This window comes from Anomaloglossus baeobatrachus, chromosome 2 (genome assembly GCF_048569485.1).
Source record: "Anomaloglossus baeobatrachus isolate aAnoBae1 chromosome 2, aAnoBae1.hap1, whole genome shotgun sequence".
Classification (NCBI taxonomy): domain Eukaryota; kingdom Metazoa; phylum Chordata; class Amphibia; order Anura; family Aromobatidae; genus Anomaloglossus; species Anomaloglossus baeobatrachus.
The window spans coordinates 181,949,497-181,965,144 of NC_134354.1; the positions used below are offsets into that span (position 1 = coordinate 181,949,497).

The window sequence follows — 15,648 nt, forward strand, 5'->3', positions numbered from 1 at the left end:
GACACCCGCAGCAGAGGGTCATTAGCATATCGCTTCTGATACTCTCGCAATGGAAGCTATACATGTAGCACCCCTGAGACTGGTTGCTACAGGGTATATCATTATATCCTTCCCTGGCAGGTCAAGATGTTAATCTAGTAAGTTCTACATACACCTCACACCACCATACAGCAGGGAGAAGCAGTCACTAGGAAAAAGTTAACAATGTTTCTACAGACACAGGAAGTGACTCAGCCAGTTCTTAGCCAGCTTAGGTTTCCATAGCAACTTGGGAAAGTGGTGGGGGCATGAGCAGTTAGGGGTAGAAAATAGACAGTTTCACTTTAGCTAGGCAGAACAGCTTGGACACAAGACAGAGCAGACGTGTGCAGCTCCCTGGAGGGAAGCTATCAGGCCTTCAGGGAGGCAGAGCAGAGCTGTCTGGATGTAACACCGAGCAGACAGCTCCACCAAGCTGGGGGCCAGTAACAGCTATAGAGACGGGACCCAGTACCTGTTATCGTGGACCAGAAGAGAGTAGTCGCCAGAGAATGGGCCTGAGCACAAGAGAGAGGTACAGAGCCCTAGTCACGGTGGCCGCGGCGCGACAGCAGAGAGGGAGCCTGGGGAAAGAGATAGGAGCCCGAACCACGAGAAGCTCAGGTTGCTGGCCGTTCGGGCCAGGACCGGGGGAGAGTACAGAATTGTGCATGGAGGAGAGAAGTCACGGATTATCAAACCGAAACCAGCCTCTGACCTGCTCGGGTAGCGACCATAGTCTCTGATGGCGACGACCAGCACCCGGGGTGCGATACCACCTGAGCCAGTAAATAAAGTGATTGGAACCTGCACCTGGTGACTCTGTGTAACTGCCGCCGCCCTGTGTTCCGGCGCTCTCTTGGACTGCCGCTCCCGTTCTCACCAACCTCCCGGGGTTTACTGCTCCGCCCGTGGGGAGCGATACCATCCCGGCTGCACCTAACATCTGCCCCGGGGAGAGACTGTGCAGTGGCGGCTAATTCCTGGCCGCGGACTGTGGGTGGCGCTGCGAAGCATCCCCATTCCCCATTCAGTACTGCCCCAGGGAAAGGACTAGTCGCAGGAAGGGTCGGCGGCGGAGGAGGCCAAGACACCAGGCACCACTGCAACTGGTGACACGCTTCCCAGGGGCCCGTCACCCTCCTTCCATCCCCATCTGTATTGTCCGTTTGCTGCTTTTGTTTTTTTCATGTAGCCGACAGGGTCACAGAACTGGGTAAGGCCAGTCACAGCTACCCCAAGGAACCACTGGCCCGGTGACGAGTACCCTAAGGCCCCGTGGACGGTACATCTTGGCGCTGCGAGCAGGGTGATCGTGCCTGCAACCACGGGTACTGCGTGCTTTAAGGAACTTTTCATCTGGTGGCACAGATCGAAGTTTAATGTTGTGTGCTTTATGGACTGTACAAGAACTGTTTGCCCGCCATTGACCATCTTGTCGCGGGAAGAAGAGGAGGCGTGCCATCGTGGGCGGAGCCCAGAAAGGGCGCGAGAGAGAGCCCCACTCTCAGAAAGACTTGTTGTTCCAGAATGTTTAAGGACTTGTTTTCAAAGTTGCTTGATTGATGCAAATATTTATTTTTCCTTTCTTTTCTTCTCCTGCTTCTTCTTCTTTTCCATCCTGCTTCTTTCTTTCCTTTACTTGGTAATCTCTATCCCCTTAGTGCTTTTCTCTATAGACACCTCAATGAAGTTCATGGCAAGAAAATCACTTGGATAATATAAAACAGTAAAAACGGATACAAGATAAGATAAGGGTAAGATACAATATATCTAGGTTGGATTTACATGTGGCGTCATTTTACTTCCCTGGTACATCTGCGCTTCTTGCTGTAGACATCACCTTGAGTAATTCTACTACATTTATGTGGATAAACTGTTGCATTTTGAGACATATTTCTCATGGGTGGAAAGTACAACTCCCGTGAATCCAACCTAAAAGAAAGTTTAAAGCACTACAAAAATATTGTGTGCAGAAGAACTAATATTCCAGGCGCTCTGGTATTGGAGCTCTCTTTTTTTATGCAGAGCTCTAAATCCAATGCTTCGCTACATAAAGCTCTTTAGATTATTAAAAACCTTGGCTGGCACTGTCATACAAACTCATTACTGGTTAAACCAACACCATATTCATGTGTAGCCCCATTCCCTGACTGATTGGCAGCTTTCTGTCTATGCACAGTGTACACAGAAAGATGCCAAGCAATGGTGTGGGTGGGGTTATAAAAAGCTCAACATATAGGGATCTGGTAAATCTACAACGGATAAAACAGTGATGGTATAACAATACAACAGGCAACCCAATAAGTGACACATCGATGTAATCAGGATCTCTGCCCACACATCTTGCTGCTCTCAGATGAGGATACAAAAACCTGGTGAGCAATTTCCATTAAAGACAGCAATTTTATTACTTCATCAACATCATTTAGAGCCAAATTTTGAGAGTTAGGCCGGAGTCACACTTGCACGTATCTCGCGCGAGTCTCGCATCGTATCATCCGACACGGCCGCACACTCTCCTGACAGGAGCAGGTCGGCTGCATGTATTTCTATGCAGCTGAGACGTTCCTGTCCGGAGAGTATCAGGCCATGCCGGGTGATGCAATGCGAGACTCTCGCGAGATACGCGCAAGTGTGACTCCGGCCTAAATGTTATAAAAAGATGTTGTAAAATCTTTTGTGCACACAGACTTGTGTCAGTCAGGAGGGCAGGGTGATGGCAGGAATATACATTGTCTGCAGTATTTTGCAATGCAGCAACTGAACAATATTTTAAAGGTAATTTGGCTGTCTTTTTATGTAAGTCTATCTTAAGCTATATTAGTAGTCACAAAAATTTATAATTGTTTAAGCTTTTTAGATTACTGTCTGACTGTATACAAGAGTTAACCCCCAGTTTATGAAAAAAAATATTACTATACAGTTCCACTCATGCTCAAAAGTGTTGGCACCCTTGAAATTATTCTAGAAAAGTATTTCTGCCAGAAAATTATTTCAGCTATACATGTTTTGTTATACACATGTTTATTTCCTTTGTATGTATTAAAAAACACAAAAAACCGAGGGGAAAAAAAAGGAAAATTGGACATAATTTCAACAAAACTACAAAAATGGCCAGAACAAAATAGTTGGCACCATCAACTTAATATTTGGTTGCACACCCTTTAGAATAAATAATCAATTGCTCCCTACAACCATCAAGAAGCTTCTTAAACCTCTCACATGGAATTTTGGACCACTCCAAACATTACTGACCACTTCAGAACTATCCAGAACTTTGTTTCCATCCATTTCTGGGGACTTCTTGACGCATGTTTCGGGTCATTGTCCTGCTAGAAGACCTATGACCTAGGAAGAAAACCCAGCTTCCTGACACTGAGCACTACATTGCAACCCAAAATCATTTGGTAATCTTCAGATTTCATGGTACCTTGCACACAATCCAGGCACCCAATGCCAGAGGCAGCAGAGAAACAAAAAAAAACGCCACCATATTTGACTGTAGGTACTATGTTCTTTCCTTTGCAGGCCTCACTCCGTTTTCCGTAAACAGTAGAATGATGTGCTTTACCAAAAAGCTCTATCTTGGTCTCATATATGTCCACAAGATGCTTTCCCAGAAGGATTTTGGCTTATTCCAATACATTTTGGTAAACTGCAGTCTAGCTTTTTTATGTCTCTGTGTCAGCAGTGGGGTCCGCTATAGTGTTTCATTTCATTTAAATGTCGATAAATAGGTGCATCATTGTTAGTATGAACTGAGCCTGCAAGAAAGCTTGAATTTCTTTGAAACTTGATTGGGTTGCTTATCAACCATTCAGACTTTCGTCCATGTCCAGGAAGCTTATCTATAGTGCTATGTGTTGGAAACTTCATTATGTTCAACAAAGGAACATCAAGATCTATGGAGATGAACATGTAACATTGAGATTGTTCATAATTTTCAACAATTCTGGTTCTAAAGTCGTCAGACAATTCTCTTCTACTCTTTCTGTTCTCCATGCTTAGTGTGGCACACACAGACAGAGTGCAAAAATTTAGTCAACTTCTCCTTTTTATAAAGTTTCAGGTGTGGTTTTCATATTGCCCACACCTGTTACTTCCTACAGGAGAGTTTGAATGAACATCACATACGTGAAACAAAGTTTGTTGTTCACCCATAATTTTGGAAAAGTACCAACAATTTTGACCTGCCAATTTTTGGGGTTGTGTGTTAAATTTTGTCCAATTCACCTCTTTTTCCTCTATTTTTTTTTTGTGTTGTTACAATACAAACAATGGAAATAAACATGTGTATAACAAAACATGGGTAATTGCAATAATTTTCTGGGAGAAATACTTCATTTTCTAGAACTATTTCAAGGGTGGCATCCCTTTTTGGCCCTGACTGCATATAGCAATGACAATCACTTAAAACTGTAGCGCTCATGTCAATCATTTCATAAATTTCCATTACAATGTGAGTTATATTTCGATTAAATGACATTACAGATAAATAAAATACATACCAGAAGCTACTGATACTCGAGATAAGGCTAATGATGAAGTGCGAGAACCAGGTCTCTTTTGTCTTTTTGCAATATCCTCTGGTATGCTAGAACTTATTTTCATTCCACTTCCTACTGATTGCTGTAAGTAAAAATAAAAATACTGTATAAGTAAAAATGCCTTTCTTTCTAATATTTAAAGGGGTTGTGCAGTGAAAACAAGTTATCACCTATCCACAGGACTGGTTAGGCTGCTTTCACACATCAGTTTTTTGCAATCAGGCACAATCCGGCGAAAAAACTGATGCGACGGATCCGGCGAAAAAACTGATCAGTTGCATCAGTTTTTTCCATCAGTTCCTTCAGTTTTTGACAGATCCGGTGTGACACTGAGCATGCTCAGTTAAAAAAAAACGGATCCGGCTACCGAATCTGTTTTTGCCGGATCCGGCGTCCATAGGCTTCCATTATAAATATACCGTACGGCGCGATCCGTTTTTTTTTTGCCGGACACAAAAATGTTCACTTCAACGTTTCATCTGGCTGCCGGCAAGTAAATTTTGCCCTATCCGGCAAAAAACGGATGAAACGCAAGGTCATCCGGCACAATCCGGCGCTAATGAAAGTCTATGGGGGAAAAAACGGATCCGGTGGCAACAGATGCCGTATCCGTTTTTTCATGTTTTTGCCGGATTGTGCCTGATGGCAAAAAACTGATGTGTGAAAGCAGCCTTAGGCCTCTGCCACACTCACGTGAATTTCACGCACGTGCCGAGAGACACGTATTTTCCCTGCGTGTTGTGTGCAGGTAAGTACGTGTCTCTGGTACGTGCGTGACACGTGTGTTCTACGTGCGCTATCCGCGATAGCACACGTAGAATCAGTAATTATTATACTCACCTGGTCCTTCCTGATGTCCGCGCTGCTGTCCGTGGTGCTGATCCTCGGTCTCCAGCCCTCCCGACTCCCCGCTGCTGCTGCTGCCAGGCAGTGAAGTGAATATTCAATGAGAATAATGAGCGGCGGTCGGCAGCAAGAGGCAGCAGCGGCAGAGACAGGAGGGCTGGAGAAGGTGAGTTAATGTTTTTTTTTTTTTTCACTGACATGTGTGTTTTCTCCGGCGCGTGTCACACGGGACCGCATCCACACTACACCCGTGTGGTGCGGGTGCGGGCCGTGTGACACCCGTGCTGCCGGCGAAAAACCGGACATGTCAGCGCTTTGAAAATCGCACACACGTACAAACGCACACGGACACACGTTCCGTGTGGTTTTACGTGTGTGTGCCTGCTACAATAGGGTAGCATTGGTTAAAGTGTCTCCGTGCCGCCGGTACGTGTAAAAAATGACAAACACGTGCCGGAGGCACGGATGTGTGGCACAGGCCTTATACGGTGTTGATTGGTGGAGATATAAATACTGGGATTCGCATTGATAGGCAGACTGGGGAACGTTAATCTCAAGGGTCATTCCATGGTAACTTATGTTACATTCACAGGCCAAAAACTGAGTTAATAATAGCTACAGACTGTTCTCTGAAGGCGCAAAAATGAGCGAATGTACTGTATATTGTACATTGATCTATTCTCAATAGATTTCAACACAGTTTGATTTTTCAACAATACAAATTAAATACAAAATACAATGGTATTACTTGGTAACTTACGTTACACAAAAAGAAACGTAAGTTGCCAAGTCATAACATTGTATTTTGTATTTAATTTGTATTGTTGAAAAATCAAACTGTGTTGAAATCTAATTGAGAATAGATCAATGTACAATATACATTCACTCATTTTTGTGCCTGTCTCCAGAGAACAGTCTGTAGTCATTAGTAACTCAGTTTTTGGCTTGTGAATGTAACGTAAGTTACCATGGAATGACTCTCCATCAGAATAGAGTGGCAGTGCACATACCTGACAGCCGCTCCATTCATTATCTATAGGGCTACAGATCTACTTCCAGCAGACCCTTAGGGTCTGAAAATAGCAGCAGTCAGGCGTCCGACCCACCAAGCCATTTTGCTGGGATAAAAATTCTTTGAACTGTAGGCTGATGCTGATACCAGTATTTGTTGGGACACTCACTGATCAGCAAATTATTATCTCTCTTTTGAATAGATGAAAACTTGTTTTAATTAGATAGTCCTTTAATTTACAGTTTCCATTTTTCTGATACAGAATTTCCAAACCCCTATAGAGATTAATCAAAATCCTGTGTCTAGAGTCACCACTAGGAGGAGCCTAAGAGCATTGTTAACCTATTGAATACATTAAGTTTGTATGTTGCCTCTTGTGAGGCAGTTAAAACTTTCATGTGCATTGCCTCATGTAAAATTCTGTAGCCAACAAGCTTGTTACCTACAGTACAGACCAAAAGTTTGGACACACCTTCTCATCTGTACAACAACTGTTAAGAGGAGACTTTCTGCAGCAGGCCTTCATGGTAAAATAGCTGCTAGGAAACCACTGCTAAGGACAGGCAACAAGCAGAAGAGATTTGTTTGGGCTAATTAACACAAGGAATGGACATTAGACCAGTGGAAATCTGTGCTTTGGTCTGATGAGTCCAAATTTGAGATCTTTGGATCCAACCACTGTGTCTTTGTAGAAAAGGTGAACGGATGGACTCAACATGGCTGGTTCCCACCGTGAAGCATGGAGGAGGAAGTGTGATGGTGTGCGGGTGCTTTGCTGGTGACACTGTTGGGGATTTATTCAGAATTGAAGGCATACAGAACCAGGATGCCTACCACAGCATCTTGCAGCGGCATGCTATTCCATCCGGTTTGCGTTTACTTGGACCATCATTTATTTTTCAACAGGACAATGACCCCAAACACACCTCCAGGCTGTGTAAGGGCTATTTGACTAAGAAGGAGAGTGATGGGGTGCTACACCAGATGACCTGGTCTCCACAGTCATCAGACCTGAACCCAATCTAGATGGTTTGGGGTGAGCTGGACCGCAGAGTGAAGGCAAAAGGGCCAACAAGTGCTAAGCATCTCTGGGAACTCCTTCAAGACTGTTGGAAAACCATTTCTGGTGACTACTTCTTGAAGCTCATTAAGAGAATGCCAAGAGTGTGCAAAGTAGTAAAAGGTGGCTACTATGAAGAACCTAGAATATAAGACATATTTTCAGTTGTTTCACACTTTTTTTTAAGTATTTCATTCCACATGTTTTAATTCATAGTTTTGATGCCTTCAATGTGAATCTACAATTTTCAGAGTACTGAAAATAAAGAAAACTCTTTGAATGAGAAGGTGTGTCCAAACTTTTGGTCTGTACTGTACCTGTGAGTAAAACGGTTTATCATCTATGTGTGCCTGTGTCTTTCTGCCTTTCTTCAGCAGAGAATCACTCTACCACGAAGAGATGCTATATCCATAATTTTATTTACTAGAACACATCACCATCATCTTATGACTCCCTAACAGTGACTATGAGTAGGCCTACAGTAACTTAGTCAGACATGACACAGCACTCACCGTGTGACTGTAATTAGACGTTACGCTTCGTTTACTCGCGGTGGGAGAACTGTGATGCACTACAGCACTTGTGGTGGTCCAAGAACTGTTGCTTTGAACTGCAGATTGTGAGTTGATGCTACCAGTAGGGTCGAAAGAATTTACACTCTCACTGTAATTAGAAAATAAATTCTTCTATAACATATGCCAACAATTTTTGTGCAAACAAAATGTTTATTAGCATCAACATAAAGACAAAAAAATCCTTATTTATGAGACTTGCATAAGAATTATTATCCAGCTTAACCCATTCATGACCTTGGATGTACTGGTACATCCAAGACTGTGTCTATGCCTTTGATGTAGGTTCGTATGCCGAGCCTGCATCTTTCCCTGCATTAGTTGACTGATCTGATCAACCAACATGTTCCTCCAACAGTGGTGGGCTGATTGGAAATCCACCCGCAGCAGTTAAGTACTTAAATTGCGCTGTCAATGTCTGACAGAGGGATTTAACACATACTGATGGGAAGCGCGTCATTCAGCACTCCAATCGGCAGCTCCGTGACATGATCAAGGGGAGCTGATTGGTTGTCCTGACATGACAACTTCCTGTGAACGCTGTCTGTGTGCTGGCATTCATAGGAAGTCAGTATTTCTGCTGTTAAAGAAACCTATACATGTTTGGTATCTACAAACTCGTACTGACAAGGGAAATCATATTGTCAGGTCAGTTTTATCATATAATGAACATAGTAAATAAAATAAATTAAAAAAAAATGCGATTGTAGCATTCCATTTCTTTTGCAATTTCACCGCACTTGCAATTATTTTCCCGTTGTCCGGTACACTATATGGTAAAATTAATGTATTTTTTCAAAAGCACAGCTCATCCTGCAAAAACAAGTTGTCATACAGCTGTGTTGATGGCAAAATAAAAAAAAATTATGGCTCTTAGAAGAAGAGGCGGAAAATCGAAACCAAAAAAATGAAAATTGCCGGTTGATGAAGGGGTTAAGAGCTCATACGTGGAAGCATGTTTGGGGTGCCAATATGGTTATATCACATTTCAATGGTGCCATGGTCACCATTGTATGGAAATATTTCCAGCAGCATACAAAAAGTGCAACGTGCTCTATTGGATGCTTTTCATGAGACCAAATTTGTATTATGGAGCATTAGAGAGAACTATGTGGAGTGCAATACAATTCCATGTGCATAAGACCGTAACCTAGGCAAATATAATGTTGCCAACATTTAGTCTTTAAAAAGACTTCAAAGAAAGCTTTCATTTTCTTGCCAGATCATAACTTTTTAAAGGGAAAAAATTCTCCTGGTATAGAGAGACAAGAAGGCGAAAGACGACATAAGCTATACAATGCTCCTCTGAGAATTTAAATATGCAAAAATTCTCAATTCCCAAAGGAATAATGCATGGCTTATAAGCCTCCTTACGCCAGCTTGGTACGATCTACAAGGGCAAAACGTTGTCCCTTAGACCCCTAGTCAAAGGCCTTTCACCCAGTGAAATCAGATTTTCTGCTTTGCACTGAGGAGGGGCAAGGACTTCAAAACACGTGTCTGCAAATGGAGTTCCTGATTTGACTTCTTATTCTAAACCATGTGGAAGACTTATTAAAGGGTCAAAATTGACTTTTAGGACTGCTACATCCAATAAGTGGTGCTAGAGTTCAAGTCCTCTTATTTGCAAATGAAAATTAAATTGTTACCGAACAGAAATTGGTGAGCTGCGCTTCGACTCAGAACGGGAGTCAATTTTAAAGCTTGCTTGACTAATTTCATCAACATTATTCTGGTCATTGTGTAGAAATTCTGCTTGGGAAGCTTCAGGGAGACTGTGAATATCTTGTCTGGATCTCCTGTAAAACAATAGAGCAACAGAGTATGTGTCTCAAGAAAGAAGAATGAAAACTTAAAATACACTAATCACAGATACTACTGTACAATGCAAAGATAGAAAATGTGTATCTAGTAGCCCCATAAAATTTGGTTGTCAATGGATATGAAAATAATGAGACCTGCCAAAATAAGTTTAATGTCTAAGTTAACAACTTACTGGAGCTGACTGACGGCAGATTTCTTATTGAATTTAATTATTAAAGTAGTAGGACCACCATCATATTAACACTGAACAAAAATATAAACGCAACACTTTCGTTTCTGCTCCCATCTTTCATGAGCTGAACTTGAAGATTGAAGACTTTCTCTAAGTATACCCAAGGCTATCTTCTCAAATATTTTTCACAAATTAGTCTAAATCTGTGTCAGTGAGAACTTCTTCCATGCATTTTACAGGTGTGGCATATCAAGATGCTGATTGGACAGCAGGTGTGCCTTAGGCTGGCCACAATAAAAGAACACTCTAAAATGTGCAGTTCTGTCACACAGCACAATGCCACAGATGTCTCAAGTTTTGAGGGAGTGTGCCATTGGTATTCTGACTGCAGGAATGTCCACCAGAGCTGCTGCCTGTCAATTGAATGTTCATTTCTCTACCATAAGATGTCTCCAAAGGCGTTTTAAAGAATTTAACATTTATACATTTAACCGGTCTCACATTCGCAGACCACGTGTAAGTGCACCAGCCCCTGACCTCATTAGCATCTTCACCTCCAAGATAATCTGATATCAGCCACAAGGAGGGGGCACATTACTACTACATGATGTGGTCCAGAAGGGGCACATTACTGCAGGATGGGCAGACTACTACAGGATGACGACAAGGATGGGGCACATTAGTAAAAGGGGACAAGGCTAGGGCACATTACTACATGATGGGGGCAAGGATGAGGCACATTTGTAAAAGGGAACAAGGAAGGACATTACTACAAGATGAGTACATTACTAGAGGATGGGAATAAGGATGGGGCCCATTAGCTAAAAGGGACAAGGCTGGGACACATTACTACAGATGGGAAAAAGGATGGGGCACATTTGTAAAAGTGGACAAGGATGGGCACATTACTACAGGATAAGCACATTACTATAGGATGGGGCACATTTGCAAAAGGTGACAAGGATGGGCACATTACTGCAGCATGGGGACAATGATGGGGCACATTTGTAAAAGCGGCAAGGATGGGTACATTACTACAGGATTGGCTCATTACTACAGGATGGTGACAAGGGTGGGGCACATTACTTCACGTTGGGCACATTACTACAGGATGGGGACAAGGATGGGTACATTACTTCAAGAAGGGGAATAGGATAGAGGACATTACTAAAAGATGTTAGCCACAATTACTATATAGTGCTAATTGTAAAACTATATTACTTACAAGAAAGGGATAAAATACAAACAAAAAAAATAAAGCATGACTTTTTTTTACCATAAAAAATGCTTTTATATAGTATATTTTACTCAAAAAAGTTATAATCGAGCAGAAAATGTTCAAAAACAGTGATCCAAAGGTGTAGAGAAAAAAAATTATAGTACCAATAAAAATGTCACTTTGACCTGCAATCAATGCGGCCCCCCAAATAATTTTTTTCTATATGCGGCACATACACCCAGCAGAGTTTGAGACCCCTGATGTAACTGATCTGAACATGCTCAGGCATGTACAGTCAATCATTATTATGCTATCATTGTAACTGCACTTAATTCTAAAAGTATATCCTTTGTTCCAGTCAAGTGCAGTGAAAGAAACTTGTCAGCAGGATCTCCTAGAAAAATCCATGTGTTTCCCATTGACTTCCACTATACTTAGAACTAGAGTTGAGTCCGTCCGAGCGTCCAACCTGTTCATTTCGAGTACCGAGCACCCGAGCATGATTGTGCTTGCTCATCACTAGTAAAAAAAAAACATTTTCTTGATTAATTAATATAAATAAGATGGTCACACAACTCCTTTAACCCTAGAACGCATACCTTGGGCTTCGCCGGCCTGCTAGGTTACTTGTTTTCTATTGTAGATTTCTATAGTTGCGCATTCTAGGGTTAAATCCATCTCCAGGAAGACTTGCCTTAGTGAGGATTGTAAGCAGTAAATGAGGCGGGGGATGTAAATTTACAGAAAAAAAATGTCTGTTTTGTGTGAATTACCACACATTTTTGGGAACAGGTCCTAAATATTTAGATTTTGGGGCTATAAATGATGTTTGTATAAATTCATGACTGGTTTTGTGCCCATAGAAACCAATTAAAGGTCAGCATTTATATTACTTCTAAAGATAGCTGTGGAAAAATAAATGCTTCACACAGATTAGTCAGGCCAGTTGTACTGTTAATTAGATTTATCCCAAAGATACAGATAAAAACCTTAAGATGATGGTGACAATGACAACCAATCAGAATCCAGACTTTCTTTTCTAAGCTGTGCAATGAAAATGGTGTTAGGAGTTGGATTTATTAATATACTAGCTGTAGTACCCGGCGTTGCCCGGGATAGTAACTAAGTGTCTCTGTTTCTCTCCCACTCTCTGTCTGTCTCACTCTCTGTCTGTCTCACTCTATATCTGTCTCTCTCTGCCTGTCTGTATCTTTCCCTGTCTCTTTCCCTGTCTGACTCTTTGTCTGTCTTTGTCTGTCTCTGTCTGTCTATATCTTTCCCTATCTATCTCTATCACTGTCTACATCTGTCCCTGTCTGCCTCGGTCCCTGTCTGCCTCGGTCCCTGTCTGCCTCGGTCCCTGTCTGCCTCGGTCCCTGTCTGCCTCGGTCCCTGTCTGCCTCGGTCCCTGCCTGCCTCTGTCTGTCTCTGTCCCTGTCTGTCTGCCTGCCTCTTTTCCTGTCTGCCTCTGTCTACCTACGTCTGTCTGTCTCTTTCCCTGTCTGCCTGTGTCTAGATGTGTGTGTGTGTGTGTGTGTGTGTGTGTGTGTGTGTTTGTGTGTGTGTCTGTCTCTGTCTGTGTGTGTCTCATGAATTAGAGCTCCTATAAATGACCTGTAGCTCACAGCTCCATTAACTTTAATATAAGCAGATTTTTTGGTGAATAACTGTAAAGCCCAGGGTTAAATTTTACCCTCAAAACAAAGTCTTGGACATTCCCTGAGTCAAAGGAGGCAGTTGTGCAAAATTTTGTGATTTTTAATGCAACGGGCATACATACACTCAGCTTTTTTATATATATATATACATATATATATATATATATATATATATATATATATATATATGTATATATTTTTCTCATTAATGTACACTCTGCACCCCATCTTGACAGAAAAAAAACAGAAATGGAGAAATTTTTGCAAATTTATTAAACAAGAAAAACTGAAATCACATGATCATAAATATTCAGACCCTTTGCTCAGTTTTGAGTAGAAGCACCCTTTTGAGCTAGTACAGCCATGAGCAGTGCTTTTTTTGTAAAAAATATTTACCGGTACGCATCTTTGAGGCGAGGAGCGGGGTGTGTGCTGTCAGGCGCCGCCGGCCGAGATTAAGTATGAGATTTGTGCACTTCTGGGCACATTCTGATTTGATGTGTCCAGCCTCAGTCAATTCATTTTCATTGAGCATGTCTGTTCAGCACGTGACCACATCTATGTAAATCGCATAATTGCAGCTTCATAACCTCCCACTCTCACCGCCGGCACCAGAGAATCCTGACAGTGTGCTGTGTGCACACTGTGAGAATTCAGAAGGCTGCAGTCACAGAGTGACACAAGGAGTGACTGCAGACTCATCACAAATTTGGACAACCCCTTTAATGCTCCTAACATAAATAAAAACATAGTAACCCTTAACTTGTCAGACGGCACAAGACTTTATTAAAGAGATTGTCCACTACTTTAACATTAATGACCTTTCCTTAGGATAGATCACCAATGTCTGACTGGTTGGGTTCCGGCACCTGGCAACCCCGCCAATTCCCTACTCTAGGTGTTGGTGGTGGCAGGTGGCCGGAAGTGCTCAGTTCTGCATCTGCTCCATCTTCTGATAGTGGCAGCAGTCTCTTATTAAAATCAATGAGGTTGATGTGCAGTACTCGGCCGCAGATACCATAAGAGGACAGAGCAGATCCAGAAATAAGCATTTCCGGCCACCTGCACCATAATCAGCTGATCAGTGGGGTTCCCATTTTGCTCACATTAGCCATGCACAAGTGGGACCAAGTTTCACAAATAAATATTTACATTCAGGTACCTTATAGATGATGTTGTCTCTAGACATTTCTTTCTATTCTTCATCTTGTCCTAACGCAATGATGACTTTTCACATTCACATCTCGTCTCTGCAGATTTCTATCTTCTCCGGTCTTCTGTAACACATCCCGACACGACGCCCCTAAAAAGTAGCAGAATGATTATAATACTTCTACTTAAAAATATCTGCCCTACACTGTGCCCCAGAATAAATAATGGCCCCTCACAGTATTCTCTGCACAAAATATGACCCATAGACTATCCCTCTTATGGTACATGCCCTCCATATTCCCCCTCTTTCCAAACTGAGCCTACTGTTTGCAGTGTCCTTTACACTGTGTCCCCTTAAACTGCCCAGTCTTTATACTGTGCCTTCATCACACTCCCCCTCCTTGCTACAACCTCACACTGTCCTCCCATTCTGCCCTCTCTCCATACCACCCTCTCCACTACTCAGTCTTTATTCTGTGCCCCTCACATTCGTCTCATCCCTTCCTGTCTCCTCAATACCTTCTGTGTGTCCATATACTTTTCCACCTCACTCCCCATCCTGCCCACTTGCTCCTCATACCATGTCATTCTTTATTCTGTGTCCTCAAAATTTCTTTCCAGTTCGCTCCACATCCTCTCTGTCCCCATGCATCACCCCTCATCCTCTCTGTCCCCATGCATCACTCCTCATCCTCTCTGTCCCCATGCATCACCCCTCATCCTCTCTGTCCCCATACATCACTCCTCATCCTCTCTGTCCCCATGCATCACCCCTCATCCTCGCTGTCCCCATGCATCACCCCTCATCCTCTCTGCCCCATGCATCACCTCCATCCTCTCTCTCCCCATGCATGAAACCTCATCCTCTCTCTCCCCATGCATCACCCTTCATCCTCTCTCTCCCCATGCATGAAACCTCATCCTCTCTGTCCCCATGCATGAAACCTCATCCTCTCTCTCCCCATACTGTGTCCAAAGATACTTCCCCCTCCCCATCCTCTCTTCCCACCATACTCTGTCCACAGATAGTTCCCTCCCCCCTCCCTCCCTAATGTATATATAGATATTGCCCTCTCCTCACCATCTGTCCCCCCAAAGTGTGTCCACAGATGGTTCCCATTCCCCACCCTCTGTCCCCCCATAGTGTGTCCACAGATAGTTCCCTCCCCCACCCTCTCTCCCCCATACTGTTTCATAAATACTCCCCTCTAACCCCATAATGTTCTTCCTCCATCTCTTCAGCTCCACAGTGGAGCACTTATCAGCATTTCTCTGCCGCCTTCGCGCTGCGCCCCTGACTTCTGGGTCAGCAGTCTGATCAGCTGACCTGATCACATGAAAGCTGTCACGGTGACCCAGAAGTCCGCGCCAGGGTTCACCGCTTCAAATGTCCTCGCGTCTGACAGATACAAGGACAATTGAGCAGTGGGAGCCGCGTACTGCACTTTCTATGAGTGCGGCTGTCAGCATGACAGCCACGCTCAGAGAATAGCGGCTCCCACCCCAGCAGACTTACACACCGCTACATCAAGCAGCCCGACAGCACACCGCCAGATCCCCCCTAG

At 43.1% G+C, this 15,648-nt stretch overlaps 1 protein-coding gene across 4 annotated transcripts in view; it reads right to left on the minus strand.

Annotated features, from left to right (window-relative positions):
- The window catches only part of SYTL5 (synaptotagmin like 5), a 399,667-nt gene that overhangs the window by 142,326 nt on the left and 241,693 nt on the right, over positions 1-15,648 (minus strand). For all 4 annotated transcript variants that reach the window (XM_075335512.1, XM_075335510.1, XM_075335511.1 and 1 more), the window contains 3 exons: positions 9,708-9,857; positions 7,999-8,149; positions 4,530-4,650 (listed from right to left, as the gene is read on the minus strand). In XM_075335512.1, the coding sequence (XP_075191627.1) occupies positions 4,530-4,650; positions 7,999-8,149; positions 9,708-9,857 (422 nt within the window). The remainder of the gene's footprint in view (positions 1-4,529; positions 4,651-7,998; positions 8,150-9,707; positions 9,858-15,648) is intronic.